Below are 24,796 nucleotides of genomic sequence, written 5' to 3' on the forward strand. Positions count from 1 at the left end.
TCAGAGCAGAAAAAGAAATAAAAGGAATCCAAATTGGAAAAGAAGAAGTAAAACTCTCACTGTTTGCAGATGACATGATCCTCTACATAGAAAACCCTAAAGACTCCACCAGAAAATTTCTAGAGCTAATCAATGAATATAGTAAAGTTGCAGGATATAAAATCAACACACAGAAATCCCTTGCATTCCTATACACTATTAATGAGAAAGTAGAAAAAGAAATTAAGGAAACAATTCCATTCACCATTGCAATGAAAAGAATAAAATACTTAGGAATATATCTACCTAGAGAAACTAAAGACTTATATATAGAAAACTATAAAACACTGATGAAAGAAATCAAAGAGGACACTAATAGATGGAGAAATATACCATGTTCATGGATTGGAAGAATCAATATAGTGAAAATGAGTATACTACTCAAAGCAATCTACAGATTCAATGCAATCCCTATCAAGCTACCAGCGGTATTTTTCACAGAAGTAGAACAAATAATTTCAAGATTTGTATGGAAATACAAAAAACCTCGAATAGCCAAAGCAATCTTGAGAAAGAAGAATGGAACTGGAGGAATCAACTTGCCTGACTTCAGGCTCTACTACAAAGCCACAGTCATCAAGACAGTATGGTACTGGCACAAAGATAGAAATATAGATCAATGGAACAAAATAGAAAGCCCAGAGATAAATCCACACACATATGGACACCTTATCTTTGACAAAGGAGGCAAGAATATACAATGGAGTAAAGACAATCTCTTTAACAAGTGGTGCTAGGAAAACTGGTCAACCACTTGAATGAAACTAGATCACTTTCTAACACCGCACACAAAAATAAACTCAAAATGGATTAAAGATCTAAACGTAAGACCAGAAACTATAAAACTCCTAGAGGAGAACATAGGCAATACACTCTCCAACATAAATCACAGCAGGATCCTCTATGATCCACCTCCCAGAATACTGGAAATAAAAGCAAAAATGAACAAATGGGATCTAATTAAAATTAAAAGCTTCTGCACAACAAAGAAAAATATAAGCAAGGTGAAAAGACAGCCTTCAGAATGGGAGAAAATAATAGCAAATGAAGCAACTGACAAACAACTAATCTCAAAAATATACAAGCAATTTATGCAGGTCAATTCCAGAAAAATAAATGACCCAATCAAAAAATGGCCCAAAGAACTAAATAGACATTTCTCCAAAGAAGACATACGGATGACTAACAAACTCATGTAAAGATGCTCAACATCACTCGTTATTAGAGAAATGCAAATCAAGACCACAATGAGGTACCACTTCACACCAATCAGAATGGCTGTGATCCAAAAGTCTGCAAGCAATAAATGCTGGAGAGGGTGTGGAGAAAAGGGAACCCTCTTGCACTGTTGGTGGGAATGCAAACTAGTACAGCCACTATGGAGAACAGTGTGGAGATTCCTTAAAAAATTGCAAATAGAACAGCCTTATGACCCAGCAATCCCACTGCTGGGCATACACACCGAGGAAACCAGAATTGAAAGAGACACATGTACCCCAATGTTCATTGCAGCACTGTTTATAATAGCCAGGACATGGAAACAACCTACATGTCCATCAGCAGATGAATGGATAATAAAGCTGTGGTACATATACACAATGGAGTATTACTCAGCCATTAAAAAGAATACATTTGAATCAGTTCTAATGAGGTGGATGAAACTGGAGCCTATTATACAGAGTGAAGTAAGCCAGAAAGAAAAATACCAATACAGTATACTAACACATATATATGGAATTTAGAAAGATGGTAATAATGACCCTGTATGCGAGACAGTAAAAGAGACACAGATGTGTAGAGCGGACTTTTGGACTCTGAGGGAGAGGGAGAGGGTGGGATGATTTGGGAGAATGGCATTGAAACATGTATACTAGCATGTAAGAAACGAATCGCCAGTCTATGTTTGATGCACAATACAGGATGCTTGGGGCTGGTGCACGGGGATGATCCAGAGAGATGATATGGGGTGGCAGGGGGGGTTCATGTTTGGGAACTCATGTACACCCATGGTGGATTCATGTCAGTGTATGGCAAAACCAATACAGTATTGTAAAGTAAAATAAAGTAAAAATAAAAATTAAAATAAAAAGACTATGAGGAAGATTAAATGAAATGGCATATGCAAAGCCATCAGCCCAGCATCTGGCACCCAATAAATATTATCTCTTATATATGATCTGAGCAATGACAAGGGAATATACAACAAATGGGTCTATTTTCCATGGTCTCTATGGATCTCCCTTCTTTCACTGGCAAAGATTATTTCCTCAAGCCTACACATTATATGAAAAATCAAGTTCCACCTCTGCTCATGTATGCTAAGGAGCAATTTTCATGAGACATTTTCTTGAAAGTGAAGGTCACTCAGTAGTGTCTGACTCTTTGTGACCGCATGGCCTATACAGTCCATGGAATTCTCCAGGCCAGAATACTGGAATGGGTAGTCTTTCCTTTCTCCAGGGTATCTTCCCAACCCATGGATCCACCCAAGGTCTCCTGCATCACATTTGGATTCTTTACCAGCTGAGCCACAAGGGAAGCCCTCTTTTCTCTTAGAAATATTCCACAAATTTGGCAATATTTGCAGCCTGACATCTAAAATCTATTTCAAATTAAAAATTATTCACATTCTTTGTTTGATATTATATAGAACACATAATCTGTAATTTGGAAGAAGCAGAATTTGATATAGTTCACTCATTTTATGACATTCATTCACATTTAATAAAATTTAGTTCTATGAATGAGTAGAAGCCAAACTCAAGAACTGTTTGAACATAATCTAGAAAAAGTCAAATATCCCCCTACTTCCCCGTGTGTTTTCCTTTGTTACTTGTATTGAAGAAGTAATGCATAATAGAACAAGCAGCCTGAAGACACCCTTCTGTAATTAGATTATTCATAAGCAATAAAACTGTAAATACAGTTTCTACTGGAGGATTGACTAAGAAAGTGCCAGAGATTCCATGGCATTTTGATGACAACACAGCACACTGTAAAAAGTAGAGCACTACTTACTTTTCTATTCTGTTATCAATTTCTGAGAAAACACCTCCATTTGAAGTGGACTGGATTTACTTTCAACTTTTACACATCTTTGGCTTTAAAAAGATTTGATGAAGAATGGAATATAAATTATTTCAGCTAGACTAAGATTTATATGAACACATACTATTTTTGCTGGAATATTCTTTTATTTTCTAAGTCAATCCATAGTGGATGGCTCAGCTTCCCAGGTCTGAATTTGCCAGAAGCAGTTGCATTTTGATCTATTCTATTCTAATGCATATTCAATTCCAAAGCATCTGTCTTAAGTAGCAATCTAAATTTAGAAACCCACAGGCATCTGCATTTGAGTTACATATTCTATCTTAAAAGTAGTTCTTCCCCATTGAGATCACTAAAACTTGATTCTGTTGTGGTATCTAGAGTTCTATTGGGGTAATATTAAAGAAGTTTAGTGCTTAAAAGACTCCTGCAACATAAAATTATTTATTCTGGAACCTTGCTGCTAAGCTGCTGCTAAGTCACTTCAGTCATGTCTGACTCTTCGCGACCCCATGGACTGCAGCCTACCAGGCTCCTCCATCCATGGGATTTTCCAGGCAAGAGTACTGGAATGGGTTGCCATTGCCTTCTCCATCTGGAACCTTACAGAAGCTATAAATTTATGCCTAACTTGTAAAAGAGATGTTAAAACTAACATGTGATTTAAGTAGAGACAAGAGAAAATTCCTTTACTTTCATATACTTCCATAAAAGTAAAGATATTTCCTCATTACCTTAAATGAATGAGCAGAAATTAAATGTTGGATGCTTATAAAATCTGTTCTTTCTTGTGATGTCTATATTTTAAACTCTTGAGATAAAGAGAACAAGTTGAGAAAATTAAGTCCCCTAAACACTTCAAACCTCTAAACTTATTATTTGATATAATTCTTCATTAAGCAAAAAGGTAGTGAAAATATAATGTCAAACAAAAATATATGCCTCTAATTTGTTACATAAAATCAGAAACATCATCATACAATTAATGAAATACAAGTCATGAGTGTGTGCGTATAGATAAAGGAGAGATACAGATAGGTAGAGAGACACTAAAATTTGTGGCAACTTGGTATCAGGTATGATGGGACAGGATATAAAGGAGGTGGCAGAGCTACTTTATGTTTTAGTGAAATACTAACATGTAAGCAATTCATTATTGAGAGAAAAATGTGGTTGTAACCAGTCACCCTTGTTTAAAACTCTCCTAATTTCTACTTGGCCTGCAGGTTAGAATACGAAAATCTTAAGAAAAGGAAAAGAAATCCTTAAACAATGTGTTTCTGAGATGATTTCAGTTTTTCTGCTAACAAACTGAGAGAGAAATCACATTTACTTTCATTATTTTCCTTTTAGATTCCAATTTTAAGGAGTAGTGCATGTAATGAATGAAGCAATAATTCTGGAAAAAGTGGTCCCTGTGATTGATTTAGGAGACATTTGCCAAGACAGAGACAAAGTAGACTGCACACCTAGCCAACCTAAATTCTATGACACAGGGCACCCCATAAGTAGTACTTGTAAGCCTAGGCTGCTGTGAGACACAACTGGAAGAAAATAATTATGACTTAAGAAATTGATTTTAAAAACAAACAATAGGCCAAACCTTCTTTAAAATGACAATCCTAAAAGAAGACAGATGCAGAACTAACCATAACGAAAAATATTATTTTACTTTGACAACCTGAATATAAATCAAGTTTTAATGAAAACCATCCTGTTTTTGACCAAAAATAAACTACTAACATGAAATAGTCTAATTAATGTATTTCCTGAGGGTGTTACTCTAAAACTTTTTTTTTTTTTTTTCCATGCAGAGGGACACAATTTCCTGGTAGAAAAAACTGTAGCTATCATAATACCAAGTTGCACACTGGTTTGGTGAACTGAGGGGGACGAGTGCAGGGGCAGAGATAAGTTTCACAGTTCCCACGCTGTCACAGGAATGGCAGGAGATATGAGAGTAATGCAAGAGTTTACTGACATGTTACTCTAGAGAATATTCCACCATCCAAGTCCCTGAAACGCTCAGGTAAGCTGCTTTCCACTGCTTGGATTCCCAGGTTTTATGAAAGTTGCTTTGTCTAGACCTTACAGAAGCTTTATGCTTTCATGACAGGATGCAGTCATAATCTCCAGAAGAGGAAATGACCATAGGTGAGGCATCCCATGCCCAATCTTCCTACCCAGTTTGTAGGTAGAGCCATATAACAGTCTGGCACTCAACCACTTCTTCTTGCCCTTAAACAACAGAAAGATTTTACTTATATGCGATTGTTCTAAACTCGCTCAATCTAACACTGATGATTTTTTTCCCCAAAGATTAACAAAACTTAATGGTTTCCTTGCTTTGAATTATCCCTCAGGCCCACCTGTACAAAACCTTCTTGTATATTATAGTCTTTTAAGATCTTATTCTCGTCTGTTTTTATTTAAGTGGCTAGTTTATTAGAATTCAAATAAGAACTAAGTTATTATGTCTGTGTGTATGTGTCCAGTCGAGTCTGATTCTTTGTGATGCCATGGACTGTAGCCCACCAGGCTCCCCTGGCCGTGGAATTCTCCAGGCAAGAATACTGGAGTGGATTGACATTTCCTCCTCCAGGGGATCTTCCTGACCCAGGTATTGAACCTGCGTCTCCTGTACTGACAGGCAGATTCTTTACCACTGTGCCACCTGGGAAGCCCGAGTTATTATGTCTAAGTGTGGGATTTTAAGTATTTTGCAGCATGGAGAATTTAGAGACATTTTAGAGGAATATTAAAAACATGAAAATTCTCACCCCAAAATATGAAAATATCACTTATTTTCTAAAAGAAAAGCCACGAGAACCTTTAATATATTTTATAATGTTGACAGGACTTCGTTCATAAGCTCAAAACATCTATTTCAAAATTAAAATGAAAGAATTACAGAGTTTACGAACTAGACCAGATTTCATACGTTACCTAAATCAGAGTCTCAACATGACACCACTGACTTTTTCAGCCAGATTATTCTTTGTTGTAAAGAGATTTCCTATGTATTGTAGGATGTTTAGCAGCATCTCTGGTCTCTAACCATTATATATCAGAAGCCCCACCCCACCCAGTGTGACAGAAATATCTCCAGATGTTGCCAAATGTCCCTGGAGGACATAAGTCTCCACTACCCAAGGACCACTGCTATATGACAGAGAAGACGGTAGCAACCATATGACTAGAGAGAACTTCTACTGCAATCCTTAAGCAGTATATGGAGGATGTAATCAAAATCATATGTAGGAGGAAGAAAGAAATTAAATAAGGTAAAGGTGTCTAATAGATTAATTTCTACAGCAAAATGAACACCTGTTCTATTTAGATGCTAATAAGACCAGAATGACATAGAAGTTTGCATTTTATAAAAATACTTTTATGCAATTATAAGATATGAAGGGCAGAGTTAGGACCCAATATTTATGCTTCCCCAAATTCATATGTTGAAACCTACCTACACAGTATTAGGAGGTTTGTGGCCTTTGGGAGGTAATTAGGATTAGATGAGGTCATGGGGGAGGGATCTTCAGGAATGGGATTCACGTCCTTGAAAGAGTCACAGAGGGGCTTCCCTGAAGGCTCAGTGGTAAAGAATTTGCCAGCCAATGCAAGAGATGTTGGGTAGATACCTGAGGGGGGAAGATACCTTAGAGTAGAAAATGGCATCCCACATCAGTATCTTTGCCTGGGAAATCCCATGGACAGAGGAACCTGGCAGGCTACAGTCCACAGGGTCATAAAGAGTCAGATATGACTTAGCAACTAAAGAATAACCACAACAGAGTCACAGAGAACTTCCTTCCTCCCTCTGCCCTCCACCCTGGGAGGATACAAGTCCCCTGTCTGTAGCCTGGAAGAGGACTCTCACCAGAACTCAGCCAGGCTGACATCTGATGTTAGACTTCTAGTCTTCAGAATGTGAGAGATTAATTTCTGTTTATGAGCCATCCATCTGCCAAAGCAGGAGACGCAAGAGACTCAGGTTCGATCCCTGAATCAGGAAGATTCCCTGGACAAGCAAATGGCAACCCACTCCAGCATTCTTGCCTGGAAAATTTAATGGACAGAGGAGCCTGGTGGGCTACAGTCCAGTTCAGTTCAGCGCTCAGTAATCTCTAACTCTTTGCGACCCCATGAATTGCAGCACGCCAGGCCTCCCTGTCCATCACCAACTCCTATAGTTTCTCAAACTCATGTCCATCGAGTCAGTGATGCCATCCAGCCATCTCATCTTCTGTCATCCACTTCTCCTCCTGCCCCCAATCCCTCCCAGCATCAAAGTCTTTTCCAATGAGTCAACTCTTCACATGAGGTGGCCAAAGTACTGGAGTTTCAGCTATAGCATCATTCCTTCCAAAGAAATCCCAGGGCTGATCTCCTTCAGAATGGACTGGTTGGATGTCCTTGCAGTCCAAGGGACTCTCAAGAGTCTTCTCCAGCACCACAGTTCAAAAGCATCAATTCTTCGGCACTCAGCTTTCTTCACAGTCCAACTCTCACATCCATACATGACCACTGGAAAAACCATAGCCTTCACTAGATGGACATTTGTTGGCAAAGTAATGTCTCTGTTTTTGAATATGCTATCTAGGTTGGTCATAACTTTCCATCCAAGGAGTAAGCGTCTTTTAATGTCATGGCTGCAATCACCATCTGCAGTGATTTGGGAGCCCAAAAAGATAAAGTCTGACACTGTTTCCACTGTTTCCCCATCTATTCCCCATGAAGTGAAGGGACCAGATGCCATGATCTTCGTTTTCTGAATGCTGAGCTTCAAGCCAACTTTTTCACTCTCCTCTTTCACTTTCATCAAGAGGCTTTTTAGTTCCTCTTCACTTTCTGCCATAAGGGTGGTATCATCTGCATATCTGAGGTTATTGATATTTCTGCTGACAATCAGGATTCCAGCTTGTGTTTCTTCCAGCCCAGAGATTCTCATGATGTACTCTGCATAGAAGTTAAATAAGCAGGGTGACAATATACAGCCTTGATGTACTCCTTTTCCTATTTGGAACCAGTCTGTTGTTCCATGTCCAGTTCTAACTGTTGCTTCCTGACCTGCATACAGGTTTCTCAAGAGGCAGGTCAGGTGGTCTAGTATACCCATCTCTTTCAGAATTTTCCAGTTTGGGGTCACAAATGTGGACATGACTGAGCACACATACTGTGAGCCACCAAGTCTATTGTAGTAGCCAGAACATACCAAAACATCATCACAAAAACAGAAACATAGACTAGTCTGGTACAATTAAGAACTTACTGATTTGTCACTACTAGTTAAGAGTCTGCAATCATACCAGTTAGCTTCACCACATTTAAGAGCTGTACCAACCTCCCCAACTCTTTTTTTTTTTTTTAATTAGAAGTAAAACTAACCTGTACTCAAATCCAGTATGGTAAGTCACTACATACAAAGGGGCTATGTTCTGAGAGCACATTCATAAATCCAGTTTGTTCATAAGCCCAACAAAGTTATCCTAGGTACCCAACCCAATGAGCTACACAGTACTGTATTATAATATGTTTAGAATATTTTTTCACACAAATAATACATAAAAAACAAAAATAAAACATTTTTAACCTTACAGTACAGTACCTTGAAAAGTACAGTACAACAGCTGGCATACAGGGGCTGGCATGGAATAAACAAGCAAGAAGAATTAACTGACTTCAGGAGGAAGAGGTGGGAGATGGTACAGCTCAAGGACCATCAGTAATAGGAGACAGAGAGAAAGCTGAAATTTCACTCATGCCTGATGAGTTCTGGCAGGAACAGGTTCTGGTTCCTTGCTGGATTCAATTCCACTTACTCTCTTGAAAAAACAATCCAGTAATGTCTGGGTGGTAGCTCTTTATTTTCCTTATCATAGGTGGCATGGTAGCACTGGACTGCATTCTGAATGGCTGTTGCAAGATTGTGTACCGTTCTATGTTGAGTCTTGTGCCTTAAAAACAGTTACTCCTCAAATAAAGAAAATCCCTTGCCATTTCCTGAACTGTGACTCTCTTTGGTTCTTCAATTACTTTTTCTTTATCTTGTCTCTCTTCATTGTTTCTCTGGGACTCCAATTCCATCAGGTCTTCATTAATAAGCCCCTTGTTGACAGCAAGGAATTCAATGAAGTTATCTTCTTGCAGATCTAGCTTCTGCTTCTCGCTGAGGGTCACTAAGTTGCCAAAGATGGACTCCTCATCTACCTTCTCAAATCCAAGAAAATCATGAACAAACTGTAGGCAAAGGTTCTCCCAAACCCCATTCATGGTGACAGCAGTAACCTCACGCCAAGGGAAGTAAAAAAGTAATTAATGGCCTTGTAGATGTTAGAGTCCTTCCAAAATTGTTTCAAGGTTGTTCCTGATTCATCATTCAACTTTACTGCCTGATGAAGACTGTGTCATAAGTAATATTTCTTGAAAGTTGCTATAATGGTCCACAGGTTGAGTGAGCAACGTAGTATTCAGTGGAAGATGCACTGCTTTGAAGATGGGATGAAAACTGTCCATGAGTGGGGAGTGGCCTGGAGCACTGACAAGCCACAAAAGAATGTTGAATGGGACGTCCTCCAAGTAATATTTCTATCCCTTTGGAGATACTGTGGTGGAAAAATCAATCTTGGAAGATGCCCTGTGTAACCTAGGCTTTGGGGTTACTCTTCCACACAATAGGAAGAGAGCCCCTGGCTTTATTTTTAAGGGCTCTTGGGTTCTCTGAATGATAAACTAAGAGAGGTCTCAGCTTGATATCACCAGAAGCATTGCCACCAAACAACAGTGTTAGCCTATCCTTTGTTGCTTTATAGCCTGGCATCAACTTTTCTCCATACAGATGTAACTTCAGTCTGGCATCCTCTTCCAGAACAGCCCTGTCTTATTCCATATTAAAAACCTGCTTGGGTAAATATGTGTCTTCAGCAATAATTCCCTAAAGCATTTCAGGAAATTCCCAGAATGCTACAGTATCTGCACTCACTGCCTAGTCACTTTTATATTGTGAAGGTTGGCTCTAGCCTTGAACTGATGAAACCAGCTGTTGCTAACATTAAAAAATGCACCCTCTAATTTTCACAGTATTTCTTCTTCAAGCCTTCATAAAGGCTTTTTACTTTCTCTTGAATCAGCATTAAACTACGTGGCCCTCCACACTGATGCTGATCCTGCATGCACACACTGAGAAAGTTCTCCATCTCCTCCATCACTCTTGCATGTTTCTTTGATATTATTGTTGACATCATCACACAGCAGACTTCACGTGTTCCATGATCTTGTCCTTGCTCTTTAGAATTGTGCCGACAGTCAAACAATTCATGTCATAAGAATGAGCGATGTCCATCATCTTTTCGCCTCACTCCACTCTCTCAATTATTTTCACTTTTGTTTCCATGGTTATCACTTGGCACAGAATAGCAATACTGTTACATCACTGCTGCTTTTAGGCTTGCTTCCAGACACCCTGGGCTTGAAATAAAGATACTGTACTACTGTACTCTATACAGTACAGTAAAGCACACAAAAACAAAACCAATGGTAGAGGACGTACGCATGTGACAATATATGCCAGACACATGAACTAACTTATGTGACTGGACATGCAAAGGCACATTCAGATCTTTGAAAGTTTTCATCTTGCAGATTCATATGTAGGATACTTACTGGATTTAATAAATATGTGAACTGGAGGCAAGTTACTTAATTTCTTTGAGCTCTTTCCTCATTTGAAAAATTCAAATGATAATATAACTCATGGAGAAGTTAAAAAAAAGTTTTAAATGAGTTTTGGTATGTAAGGAGCTCAGTTAATAAAATACATGATTAATAAATAGTAATGGTTATTATGTATATGAATTAGAAAAGCTGTGGTAAATTTCATCTAATAAAATTAGAATCCTCTGCTTTCAGAGTTGGTTTATAGACTGTGTGGCAAGAAATCTCTTTCTAATCTGTCAGCTAATGTCAACATAACAGAAAAACCAAAATTTAAAAATGAAAGTTTTCTGATATGTCAAATAAGTTCAGAGAGTGTCTTCCATAGTTCCCCCATGTTAGCTAACTTTTGACTTAACCTTACATGTGTACATGTCTTCTCCCAGTTGGATAGCAAATATCATTATTAGAAGTATTTTTTTATATTTGTTTTCCAATATTATGGCAAAATAGGTGATAATTTTAACAAGCTCACAATCTCAGAGCTTGCACTTCTTGAATGCCTTAGAGAACTTTCAAATGTAAACATAACTCAGGATGATTCACCATCTATCCAAAAATTAAGAAAACACTCAAGCATGACAATAAAACAAACAAACAAAAACTTAAAAAGAAGAATCATTCCTGCAGAATCTTTACCTTGATACTATCAAAATAACCACCTAATATCACGGTGCTACCCACTGGGAAAATCTGATCATGGCACTTGGTCTATATATTCTTCTTTCTATTCTGCAATAACATGTTAGTAGATTCTGCATTTAGCTACCCATTTTTTACATTTTCAAGTTAACACTTGTGCCATAATAATTGTCCTTTAACCACTTGAATTTTCAATCACAGTTGGAATGTGAAATAGCAGCACCTACCATTATAGTGTTTAATTGTGTCAATGGTTAAGAATCTCTTCACTACAAGATAAGCAGAGCCAGGTTCAGCTAATGAGCTCCATCGAAGCACCTGTTCCAATATATTTTCCGTATAGTGAAGAGGACGTTCTGCAAAAAAAAAAGCAAAATCAAATCACCAAAAAAATCTTAACTTTTTTTGATTATAAAATTTAAGATGTCCTTTTAAAAAGCTCTGTGCATTACAACAAGCATAACTGTATCTTATAGTACACAAGAATAGTGCTAGTACTACATACAGGATACCCTAAGACCTGGAACAGCATTAATCATGTAATAAAATTCACTGTATAAATAAATCTGTGCAGGGACATCTGTTTGTTATGAAACTACTTTTTAAAAAATTCAGAGGTTTTATTCTTTAGATGAGGCTTCCCTGGTAGCTCAGCTGGTAAAGAATCTGCCTGCAATGCAGGAGACCCCAGTTTGATTCTTGAGTTGGTAAGATCCCCTAGAGAAGGGATAGGCTATGTGCTCCAGTATTCATGTGCTTCCCTGGTGGCTCTGAGGGTAAAGAATCTGCCTGCAATGTGGGAGACCTCGGTTCAATCCCTGGTTGGGAAGACCCCTGGAGGAAGGCATGGCAACCCACTCAAGTATTCTTGCCTGGAGAATTTCCACGGACAGAGGAGCCTGGCAGGCTACATATAGTACATGGGGTTGCAAAGAGTCAGTCACAACTGAGCAACCAAGCACAGCAGAGCATGGCATTCTTTATATAAAAATCTCAGAAAAAAGCTACCTTTCTGTACAACAAATTAGTGAATTACTCTACTTTTTAAACAACATTCTAGTTTGCTTATGGAAAAATGCCTATTTGCATACACAATTAAATCGTTGTAAAAGTACTAGTAATTGGTCCAGTACTAAGTATAAATCCTTTGTTTATCCCAACAAGACTAGCATAATTTCTGATCAACACTAGTGGACAACTTATAGCTGATAATCAACTTACATGAAATTATAAAGTATAACTTCAAAAAGAACAGAAGATAATCCTTATCAAACAGTACTGAGTAATTTCTGTTTAACTATTAGTGGAAATATCAATCAGAAACATTATGCAGCAATATTATCCATTAACAGTTCATATAATAGGCTAACAAGCAAAAAGTTGGTCGCATCTTCAAATTTCTCCTTGATAAATACTCATCCATATATATTCTGTTTTATGCAACCATTCTTTAAAATATATCACAAGTTTTTAGCATAGAGTTAAATTAACCAAAAAACCCCACAGGTTTTTAGAATTATAATCAAAATTTCATAGGAAAGTTTTTTGCTGATCAAAATATGCATGTGTGCGTGCATGCGTGCTCAGTCATGTCTGACTCTTTGCAACCTCATGAACTGTAGCCAGCCAGGATCCTCTGTCCATGAGATTTTCCAGGCAAGAATACTGGAGTGAGTTGTCATTTCCTATTCCCAGCCTACGGATCGAACCCGAGTCTCCTGCACTGGCAGGTGGCTTCTTTCCCACTAGTGCCACCTGGGAAGCCTGGTCAAAATATGCCAATCACTTAATAAAATCTTGTAACAGAAGCATATGCTGGGGGAGAAAAACATCGAGTCTTTTCATAGTGTGCTGAAAATAGCATAATTGAAATAGCAAGAACATAAACTCTAATGTGAAGATGTTGATGTAAGTTTCCTGGTACCACAGCCTTTATAAGTCAACTCAACTCTTTTATAATCTCCTACTAGGGTTTTTGTTTTTGGTTAAAGTAGTAATGCCAATAACAAACAACAAAGTCCATGTCAACAGCATCACACTTGTATATTACCCATGCTATATACATAAAGTCACAAGTAATAAAAAAAGACCAAATGTATCACAGTCTCTTTAGTACTGGTCTCCCTTTTATTCGCACAGCATTCTGGAACTTGTTTTTTTCCTTCTAGTGTAAATAACTGTACAGTTTTTGCTTTCTATTCAGTACAGTGAAATGCAGTTCTGCATTCTGTGCATCTTGGTGAAAGCCTAGACATTGTGATGGTGATTGCAAACAACAACTAAAAAAAAAAAAACAAAAACACAGAGCAACTAAGTCATACATCTTGGAGGCAAACCTATTTCTTATTTATAAATATATCCTTTTCACAAAGCAGAGTGCTGAGTACATAATAGATGTTCAATAATAAATACTTGGGGAAAAAAATACCTTACAAATTTCTATGGTAATCCATAAACAGTAAGTAATTGTAAATGGATCAGCAGACATATATACTTCTTTGAAAATCAGGCAAAATCTTTTGTGCTACATTAATCCTGTTTTCTAAAATAAATTTATAAAAGGTTTGGCTAAAATCATGGGACACTACTTGCAAAACTCTGGGACGCTACTTATCCTGTTAACAGTTGCCATTTCTAGAGTAACAACTAGGTATCGACATAATATATACTGGTTACCTTACATCAGCTGCTGTTTTCAACTCTTACAACACTTTTCATTACAAATTATCATTATTTATATTACATGTAAAAGAACCCAAGAATCAGAGAGGTTCATCTACTTGCCTCAAATCAAACAGCTGATTCAAGTGAGGAACAGAGACTGGATTCTCGAATCTATCTGACTGACTTTACAGCCCCAAGCTCCAAATCATAACTATTACACTTGGTTTTACTTTGTACAGATATGTAAACCTCCCCATGATGATTTTCACATATGTAATTTTGGGGAAAAAGTATCAACTCACTAAGATATTTCTGAGGACAAAAGGTAATATATGCAAAGTGAAAAACAATGTCAATTCACACTTTCTCCTTCACTGTCCTATCCTTAGTGAGAAGATAGTAAGTAAATAAGATAGTTTCAACATCCTTTATGTCCAGAAATTCATCATACTGCAGTTAGCTTGGAGGTAGGAATGCTATTCTTAACTGCAAAACTACCTGGATTGAAATAAAAGCTTACTCTCCTTTATTATAAGAATTTGTAATGAGACTTCCAAATATTAGAACACTTGTATTAAAGAGGGTCACTACTACCAGTAGATACAATAGTGATACCTCAAAGGTACTCTTAGTTATACTGAAATATATCACAGCAGAGAGAGAAGCAAATATAGATTTGCAAAAATTAGCCAAGTATGTTTTTCATCAATATTAATTCAAGAGAATGAAAATCCTGAAGATCCAAGTTCCTGCATAAAAATTGAGTTGAAAAATAGGATGAAAAGATAAATATTTATTAGACTGTGAAATGACACAATTATAAAAGAGGTAAGAGACAGGAAAAATGGACCGAGTCATCAAATGCTGTTGGAATGTAAATTCCTACAAGTAAACAAGATTTTGTTAATAGTTACATTTACAACCATCTGTCATGATAAATTACATAAGTCAGCTGGCATTAGAGTATTACTAGGGGAAAAAAACCAAAAACCTGATTGGTACACTGTTTATCCCTGGAGGAGGGGATGGCAATCCACTTCAGTATTCTTGGCTGGAGAATCACATGGAGAGAGGAACCTGGTGGGCTACAGGGTCATGAAGAGAGGAACATGGCTGTAGTGACTTAGCATGCACACACTCACACTATCTAGAACATTATAAATTTTTTGCTGAAAATTCAGCGTAATTATTTAAGAACAGGGTGTGGAGATGGTTCTTTAGCTAGGTAAGTCATGTTCTCAGTATTTTAAAATCTTGTCTGTAGAATTAAACCTGGCCTCCCTTGTTAAACAGAGAACTATGTATTTCCACCTGAAACAATTGGTGTTATCCTTAAAGTTCTGGCAGTAATGACACAGGATTTGCAGAGACAATTATGACTTCCTTAACAACTAAAATTTTAGTCTCAAATCTAGAGCCATGCAAGTCTCTCAGAGGATGCCAGCACCCTGTCAATCAAGAGACGGACCAGAAAGACTCTGAATAAAAATGAACTGATCTTCCATCTCATGGTAGATATGAGCAGGAAGAGAACATTTTGTTATGATGCTGCTATGTAGACAGTAGCTACTTCACCAATTTGAGCCTCTCAGTGAGGAAGCCCACTTAAATGAGGCCCATGAGCAGTTAACTTTTTTCAGCATGTGAAGGAACTAAGGGGTAGAGTGCTACATTGGTAGGGTATCGGTTCATTCTTAAAGTGAAGCATTAAAATACCAGAAGTATGGTAAAAAATGATACCCTCTCCTAAGATGGGTTTAGCTTGTCCTGGCCATCAGGACCCAGTGGCACCAGGACCCACTGGTGGCAGTGGGTCAAGAATGCTTGGCATCTTTCAAAGGATGAGACAAAGACAGACTTGCTCTCTGTCTAGTACAAGTTTCCAATGTCTCACTTATATAGAAGGAAATGCTACTTATAAACTAACAGCTTAGAATCTAACTAGCCTTAATATAAATTCTAAAAATATTTTATATGGATTTAACATGATGTATTTTTTCCATGAATCTTGACTACTACAAAAGCAAAAAAGCAAAAAAATAATAATCGTGCTTTGTCAGAATTTTGCTAAGAGTTGTTTACCACCTGCTGTGGCTTGGATGTTTCCCTACTCCCCCAATTCACAGGTGGAAATAATTCCCAATGTGACAGTATTAGGTGGAAGGGCCTTTGGGAGGTGATTAAATCATGAGGGCGGAGTCCCCCTAAATGGGTTTGTTATCGTTTAGTTGCTAATTTGTGTCTGACTCTATGACCCCATGGACTGTAGCCCACCAGGCTCCTTTGTCCATGGGATTTCCCAGGCAAGAATACTGGACTGTGTTGCCATCTTCTTCTCCAGGGGATCTTCCGACCCAGGGATTGAACTCGTGTCTCCTGCACTGGCAGGCAGATTCTTTACCCCTGAGCCACCAGGGAAGCCCCAATGGGCTTCATGCTCTTATATAAAAGGAATCCCACAAAGTTCCATTTCATCATGTGAAGATTCAGTGAAAAGATGGCCATCTGTCATCCAAGAAGCAGGCCCTCACCAAGCAACAAGTCTGCTGGCACTTTGGTCTTGGACTTCCTACCCTCCAGAAATGTAAGAAATAAATTCCTCCTGTGTAATTCTGTTATGAAGTGAAGTGAAGTCTCTCAGTCGTGTGCGACTCTTTGCAACCCCATGGACTGTAGCCTGCCAGTCTCCTCTGCCCGTAGGATTTTCCAGGCAAGAGTACTGGAGTGGGTTGCCATTTCCTTCTCCAGGGGATCTTCCCAACCCAGGGATCGAACCCAGGCCTACCCACATTGTAGGCAGATACTTTACCATCCGAGCCACCAGGGAAGACCCCAATTCCATTATAGCAGGCTAAACAAAGACACCATTTCACCAATGAGGGCAATTCTGCTAATGATACATGAGTCACAAGTTGACATGCTAATATCAGTCTGAATCTGTAGCTACCACATCTATGACAATTCCATTTATAAACTTAAGAATCTATTTTCATTATCTTCAATCATATAGGAAGGCCAGAGCACTGACATCGGCTTCCCTGATGGCTCAGATGGTAAAAAATCTCTCTGTATGCAGGAGACCTGGTTTTGATCCCTGGGTCAGGAATAGCCCCTGGAGAAGGGAATGCTACCCACGCTAGTAGAGTCTCTCAAGATAGTAAAGGGAACAAACAAAATTTTATATTATACAAAGGAGACACTGGAAATGACCAGGTAGAAAACTATTGTTTTAAAGTTTACAGGCAGTGAAAATAAAATCCAGTGCTTTTGGTTCACTTGCTTATTTATTCATTTACTTATTTATTTTTGGTTGCTTTGGTTACTTGGAGGATTTATATTTACATTAGAAAAAGCACCAATTCCCTGCTGACATTCTTCCTATCAACCACAATCTTATGGACTATCAATGCCTTCACTTTTATCTTCTTTTTACATTTCACTTTATCTTCCCTGCATGTTACTAGAAATAAAGCTCTTAACATTTCAGAAGGTCAGGTGGCTCCACAGGTCCCATCTGCTCCAGGAAGTCAACATAATCACAGGTCCCTTTGTTGCTTTCTTAGCTGTGTTCCTCTAAAAGCAGTAAAAATAATGTTAGTTTTCTCTTCGGGCAATTTCAACTTGAATGGCTGACGAAACATTAAGACCATGCCAATTTGAATTCCTAACTCCATCAGATGTACTCTTTCTTGATGTACATGGGGTGTTCCTTTGATTATATATCTGGACATTTACCATTCAAAACAGCTTGAAGTCTTCTAGTCTTTTTATAGTTTCATCAACTTTTCTTTAGTGAGAAGGAACCAAAAAAAAAAAAAAAAAACCAACACCTGACTCCAATGTTACCATTTGTGATATACTAATTGGCACATGCAAGTTGATAATTAGTCATTTTCAGGATAAGCATCCCCTCATTTTCCCAGAAGAAATTTAAAAAGAGTGTTTCCAGATACAGTGCAATCTCTGTACCAGCTATATATTTAATTCCTTCCTATCCTCACCCATTTGGTTTATTCCTCTCATTTTGGAGGATCAATGCTCAAAGGCACAGACCTCCAGAACTGAGACATGGGGATATCCTTTAACTCAACACTTGAGAGAATAACGGGTAGGGAGAGGATGCTTACCCCAAATCCATGATTCATTGTTCTGCTGTTGACTTCCTAAAAAATCAACAGCAAGAGAAGCATAGAGGAGACCATCAGCTATCTAAGAGCTAAGGAGTCCTTTGAGATCTCCCAGTGGTTGCTAGTCTACAAGCATATTTGTAAATAATGCCACTGTGAACACTGGGTAGCATGTATCTTTTCAAATCACATTTTTTGTCTTTTCCAGATATGTACCCATGAATGAAACTGCTGGATCAGACAGTAATTCTATTCTTAGCTTTTTTGAGGAACCTCCACACTGTTTTCCATAGTGCCTGTACCAATTTACATAATCAACATTATACTAGGGTTCTTTTTTTCTCCACATCCTCACCAACATTTGCTATTTATAGACTTTTTGATGACAGCCATTTTGACAACTGTGGGATGATATATCTTTGTGGTTTTGATTTAGCAATACATTTCTCTGATGATTAGTGATGCTAAGCATCTTTTCATGCACTGGTTGGCCATCTGCATGTTTCCTTCGGAAAAATGTCTATTCAGATCCTCTGCCCATTTTTAATTAAATTGTTTGTGGATTTTTTTTTTTTGCTATTGATTTGTAGGGTTCTTTAGATATTTTGGCTATTAACCTCTTAACAGATGTATGATTTGCAAATACTTTCTCCCATTCTGTAGGTTGTCTTTTCATTTTTCTTGATGGTTTTCTTTGCTGTATACAAGCTATGAAGTTTAACTCAGTTCAGTTCAGTAGCTCAGTTGTGTCCAACTTTTCGTGACCACATGGACTGCAGCATGCCAGGTATCCCTGTCCATCACCAACTCCCAGAGTTTACCCAAACTCATGTCCACTGAGTCGGTAATGCCATCCAACCATCTCATCCTCTGTCATCCCCTTCTCCTCCTGCCTTCAATCTTTCCCAGCATCAGGGTCTTTTCCAATGAGTTAGCTCTTCACATCAGGTGGCCGAAGTATTGGAGTTTCAGCTTCAACATCAGTCCTTCCAATGAACACTCAGGACTGATCTCCTTTAGGATGGACTAGTTGGATCTCCTTGAAGTCCAAGGGACTCTCAAGAGTCTTCTCCAACACCACAGTTCAAAAGCGTCAATTATTCAGCACTATTTATTTTTTCTTTTGTTTCTTTTGCCTTGGAAGACAGACCCAAAAGATATTGCTACCATTTATGTCAAACAGTGTTCTGCCTACATTCTCTTCTAGGCGTATTAAGGTTTCAAGTCGTACATTTAAGTATTGAATCCATTTTAAATTTATTTTTATATACAGTGTAAGAAAATGTTCTAATTTGATTCTTTAACATGTGGCTGTCCAGTTTTTCCAGTACAACTTATTGATGAGACTACCTTTTCTCCAATAATAAAAGGGTTTTAAATGATTTTAAAATAATATGAACCTATTTGTGATTTACAAAATAATTTAGGCAGTAGTGCTGACAGTTATCTTTTACTCATAAATGAAGCTGGTAACCTACTGACTTCTCCTTAAAATTAAACAACCAAAGTCAAGACTTTACCACTATTGAAATATATAGTAATACAAAATTGTACTTGACTTATGCAAAAGATTTTAATTGCATAGCAATTGTTATTAGGCACTGTTGTCAGAGATAAAAACTGTACTAGAGATAGAAACAGAGTCCCTTGTTCCCTCATCAAGAAAGACAAAAATAAATCCATGTGATAGGCACCATAAAAAAACAAACAAACAGAAACGACAAGACAAAGTGCGATGGAACCCTTAGTCTGGGTTTTAAAGGAGGTAAGCAAAGGAGCCAGAAGGGGAGGAATAAAGGCACACTTGGGCAACACCTTCTTGTATGTTAGTCAAGCACAAGGTATAGAAGTGATTGTCTTCCATAGTGATTGTCTTATAAAGAGAGCAAAATGAGAAAAGATGGTAAAAAAGATCAGAGCAGCAGAAACCCCCTATTTGGGGATAGAGGAAGAAGAATTGACAAATGAGATAAAACAATTCCAGCACTAGGAAGAGAATCAAAGCAGCAATGAGAACAGAGTGAATGCATTTCAAGTAAAAGGGAATGGTTATTAGCAATAAATCCTACAGTGAGAACAAGCAAAGTAAAGCCAGAAGTAAATCCACTGGACTTGGCAGGTGGGGGGTTGCTGGAGTCACTGGGCAAAACAGCTTTTATGAGAGGCCAGACTGAGCCTGACTGTGGGGGAGACAGTGTGAACTGACACCAAAGGACCAGTGGCACTGAATCCTGGCAATGAATATTGGAAAGTAGTGTTTTAAAACAAATTACATTTTTAAAGAATAGTGCCTGATAAAAAGAATAAAGGAATAAAAACATCAAGATGGAATAATGAAAGACAAAGTATTTGATAATCCCCATTTCATTCTAACACTGATTATGAGACTCTTAATAATACACAATGAGGTATTTTTAATGTTCAATTTTAATTTTTGTATTGAGCTTGCAGGTGGCAAGATTTTACTTTTGGCAGTTTGACATCTATACTTGAAAGAGTCCCAAGACCTAAGCAGGTATCAACTAGACAGATGGTCAAGATACAAAGACATTCTGCATCTTTTTTTTTCCTAGAGGTATTTAAAACCAAATGGTGTCATAAGAACGTTAGGCTGATTATTCTTGGGGTGGTCAATGCATTTTAAAAGCTCTCTTTATTCTTCTGTACATGAGATTTTAAAAAAATGACAAACTATCTGATCCACTCTACTGAAGATAGATGAAAAAGTAAAAAACTTAAAAGGAACCTTCTGCTAGGCTTAAAACAAAATTAGTTTTTAAAATAATAATCTTTTAAATCAGCATCCTTGTTAAATAAGCAGCATACAGGAATAACGTGGAATAAGCTGGATGGTGGTGGTGACATTTAGAATATTGTTGCAAATCACACTGCCTGTTCTTAAAAATGAAGCCTTATTTCCTGAGGCAGCAACATATAGGACTAATATTTTACACTATAAACTTACAGTCAATAAAACAATCCAATTATTTTAATAATAAAATCATAGGAGGGCAACCTCAAGTAGCACCAACATATATCAATGCATGCACTGAAGTAGAAGGGGAGTCATAACAGGATGTGAAACTTTATAAAAACATAAAATGTTAGTAATGATTTTTCAGAAAAGTAGTGTTTCTTCACACTCTAAGGAATTTAAAAATCCCTAGCATGAGAACCACTTACCAAGCTCTTCATTTTCTATGACTTCAAATGTGGCCCAAATATCATCTTTTGTTGGAATGATATTTTTTATTGCTAATATGTCATTAGTTAACTCTTCTGCTTCCATCACAGGAGATATCTGCAAGAGAAGCAAAATTTCTTCAGAATATACATCAAAAACAGAAGTGGCCTTATGCTAGGGCGGTAACACCTGCCTGCCATCTACCACCTAATGATACTATAAGTGTCCTCTTAGTACGTTTAAGCAGTTTCTCCAAGCACCTAGGGGAAACAGCTTATTCCGATCTTCTCCATAATGTAACACATTTTCATGTATGTGTAAAAAGTACCCATATAATCGGGAAGAATTTTTTTGTTTTTAACTCAGTGAACAATTAAATAACTCAAAAAAGGAAGATGCCTATTCATACTCAGAAAGACCTTCCACAGATATTGGATCCTATGGCCTTGTAGGCAAAAATCTTTTCACTCAGTTCTATAATCAGGAGTTCAAAATGGCTCAGTTATTCAGTTTGGGTTCTAAATTATACACAGTTGACTGCGGTCCACCATGCCAAAAAGCCCCAGGTTTAGTGGTGTGTGGTGGGCCCCGCCACGCCAAGTGACAGATGCTGGGCTGCCAAAGCCTGCTTTCAGGCCAAGGGCAGAGTCTGCAGAGTCAGCCTGGGAGTTGGCTCTCCGAGAGCCTCAGAGGTTCGGGCCACTGCATAAGTACCCCACCTTCTTCAGGGACTTTGGGGGTTTCTCATTTGCTTTCTCCCTGTTTTTGTTTTTACCAGTCTTACAGGCATGCTGGCCAAAAGCAAGTTGGCTTTCTCCCGTTAGAATTTAGTTACAATGCTAAACAAATAGAACATGACTTCAGCGTTAGAATACTGCAGCTGCCACCTCCTTTCCACGTTTTCAGCACAAGTATGCACCTATTAAAAATTTCTTAGAAAATGTGCTCATTTCCATTTCTCCTGTCCCTTATTGATCATAAGCATATTGCACATATATAAATAATATAAAACATCTTTCATTAGAGGTAACTCATATAGTCTGTCTTTTGGAGTTCGTGGAATACCTTTGGAATATATTAGGCTTCCCTGGTGGCTCAGATGGTAAAGATTCTGCCTGAAAAGCGGGAGACCTGGGTTCAATTCCTGGGTCAGGAAGATCCCCTGGAGAAGGGAATGGCTACCCAGTCCAGTATTCTTGACTAGAGAGAGCCTAGCGGGCCACAGTCCATGGGGCCACAAAGAGCTGGGACATGACTGAGCGACTAACACTGACTTGGAATATATTAACGATGCAGTGAAGTCCATTATTTGCTGTTTAGAAGAGTTCAATGTAGGACAGCCTTAAAAGAAAAAAAAATTAGCATATGGCAAAAGCAGAGAATGTTCAGGAATAGAAACCTTAGTAGATGAATGACTTCAGTGATGTCGCTCATCAGAATGGCTTTACAGTATTTTAAGAAGTATAGCCCTTCCTTAAAAAAATAATTACTGAGAAACCAAACTAGTGAAATAGTCGGCAGGGAGTTCCTCAGGTTGACATAGGAATGGAAGACTGGAACTCATTTCCTTGTTTCCATATGTTCCTATATGTTCCAGGTGATACCCAAGGCCCCTCTTCAGAACACCTAGAACTCTACAAAACACACTTTGGAATTAATTACTCTAAGTGATATACAAACCGAAATAATGAACATCAGACTTGGAATATCATGACTAGTGTTTGCATCCAGGCCTTAATTAATTCCCATTTCTACTCATATGAACGTGAGACATCACTGCTTCACCTACCTCCTGGGTTGAGGTAATGATTGGCTGAAATAAATATAAGAGCTGTGCAAAGTCTTAAGCACTAACTGGATGTTTATTTTTGTATAGTTTTTGCTATGTTTTTCAAGAGAATTTAGAATTTTCGTGGGTGAAACTGGACACTCTTTTATGTTAATATACTTAAAATACAAATTTTGCTTGATTTTAATAACTTCTGGTATGTCTCTATTAGATAAAATTAAAATGAACTAGTGAAGAGTTTATTGGAGAAGGCAATGGCACCCCACTCCAGTACTCTTGCCTGGAAAATCCCATGGACGGAGGAGCCTGGTAGGCTGCAGTCCATAGGGTTGCTGAGGGTCGGACATGACTGAATGACTTCACTTTCACTTTTCACTTTCATGCATTGGAGAAGGAAATGGCAACCCACTCCAGTGTTCTTGCCTGGAGAATCCCAGGGACGGGGGAGCCTGGTGGGCTGCCATCTATGGGGTCGCACAGAGTCGGACACGACTGGAGTGACTTAACAACAACAGTGAAGAGTTTACGGGTAAGTGAAGTTAAGTCACGTGCTTTCACTATCCCTTTCAGCATAAGTGATAAGATATATGCCGAGATATCTCTACTACTTCCTCATGTCCCCTGTGATCAACATCACATGTTCAGCGTAACAAACAGATGTGGCCAAGGAGTGCAAGGCAGCTCGTGTTAGTTTCACAGCTGAGTAACCAGTGTCAGAGAATCATATGTAATCATTTGTGCGTGTGTGTGCTTAGTCGCTCAGTTTGTCCAACCCTTTGCAACCCCATGGGCTGTAACCACCAGGCTCTTCTGTCCATGGGACTGTCCAGGCAAGCATACTGGAATGGATTGTCACTTCTTCCTCGAGGGGATCTTCCTGACCCAGGTATAGAATCTGCATCTTCTGCACTGCAGGTGGATTCTTTACCACTGTGCCAACTGAGAATATCCCCGTATGTAATCATTAAACATATATAAAATAATAATTCCAGTATCTTTGACATAACTAAACTCCAGAAATATTTAAGACTCTGTTTTATATTGCACTTTAAAAAAGCTAAGAAGCTAAAACTGAATTTCTACTGTGAGATGGCAGCATGTCCATTCCTATGCACAAAGAAAGCAGTCTTACTCTCTTAAGGCTAAGTACAGACTATGGTAACATGAAAAGGATCTTTTAAATTCAAAACAAATGGTTAAGTAAAGTTACCAAGGAAGAGAAGAGTTATTTCATATTCCAGTACACTGAAATATTGGAAGTTAAAGTCTAGGATCAGCTTTCCTGGTGGCTCAGCAGTGAAGAATCCACCTGCCAATGCAGGAGATGCAGGTTCAATCCCTGGGTTGGGAAGATTCTCTGGAGAAGGGAACGGCTACCCACTCCAGTATTCTTGGCAGGAGAATCTTATGGACAGAGGAGGCTGGTGGGCCATTGGCTCGCAAAAAGTTGGACACAACTTAGTGACAAAACATCAACAAAGTCTAGGATACAAGGATGGGGAATTTATATACTAGCTGTTATTTATTAAGCACTTATGTACCACGTGGCTATGGTTTTTCCAGTAGTCGTGTATGGATGTGAAAGTT

At 38.2% G+C, this 24,796-nt stretch overlaps 1 protein-coding gene across 5 annotated transcripts in view; it reads right to left on the bottom strand.

The window, feature by feature from the left end:
- ARAP2 (ArfGAP with RhoGAP domain, ankyrin repeat and PH domain 2) overlaps positions 1–24,796 on the bottom strand; it is a 245,788-nt gene that overhangs the window by 37,196 nt on the left and 183,796 nt on the right. For all 5 annotated transcript variants that reach the window (XM_018049360.1, XM_013964577.2, XM_013964575.2 and 2 more), the window contains 2 exons: positions 21,420–21,537; positions 11,673–11,801 (listed from right to left, as the gene is read on the bottom strand). In XM_018049360.1, the coding sequence (XP_017904849.1) occupies positions 11,673–11,801; positions 21,420–21,537 (247 nt within the window). The remainder of the gene's footprint in view (positions 1–11,672; positions 11,802–21,419; positions 21,538–24,796) is intronic.

The sequence above is a fragment of the Capra hircus genome, chromosome 6 (genome assembly GCF_001704415.2).
Source record: "Capra hircus breed San Clemente chromosome 6, ASM170441v1, whole genome shotgun sequence".
NCBI classification, from domain to species: Eukaryota; Metazoa; Chordata; class Mammalia; order Artiodactyla; family Bovidae; genus Capra; species Capra hircus.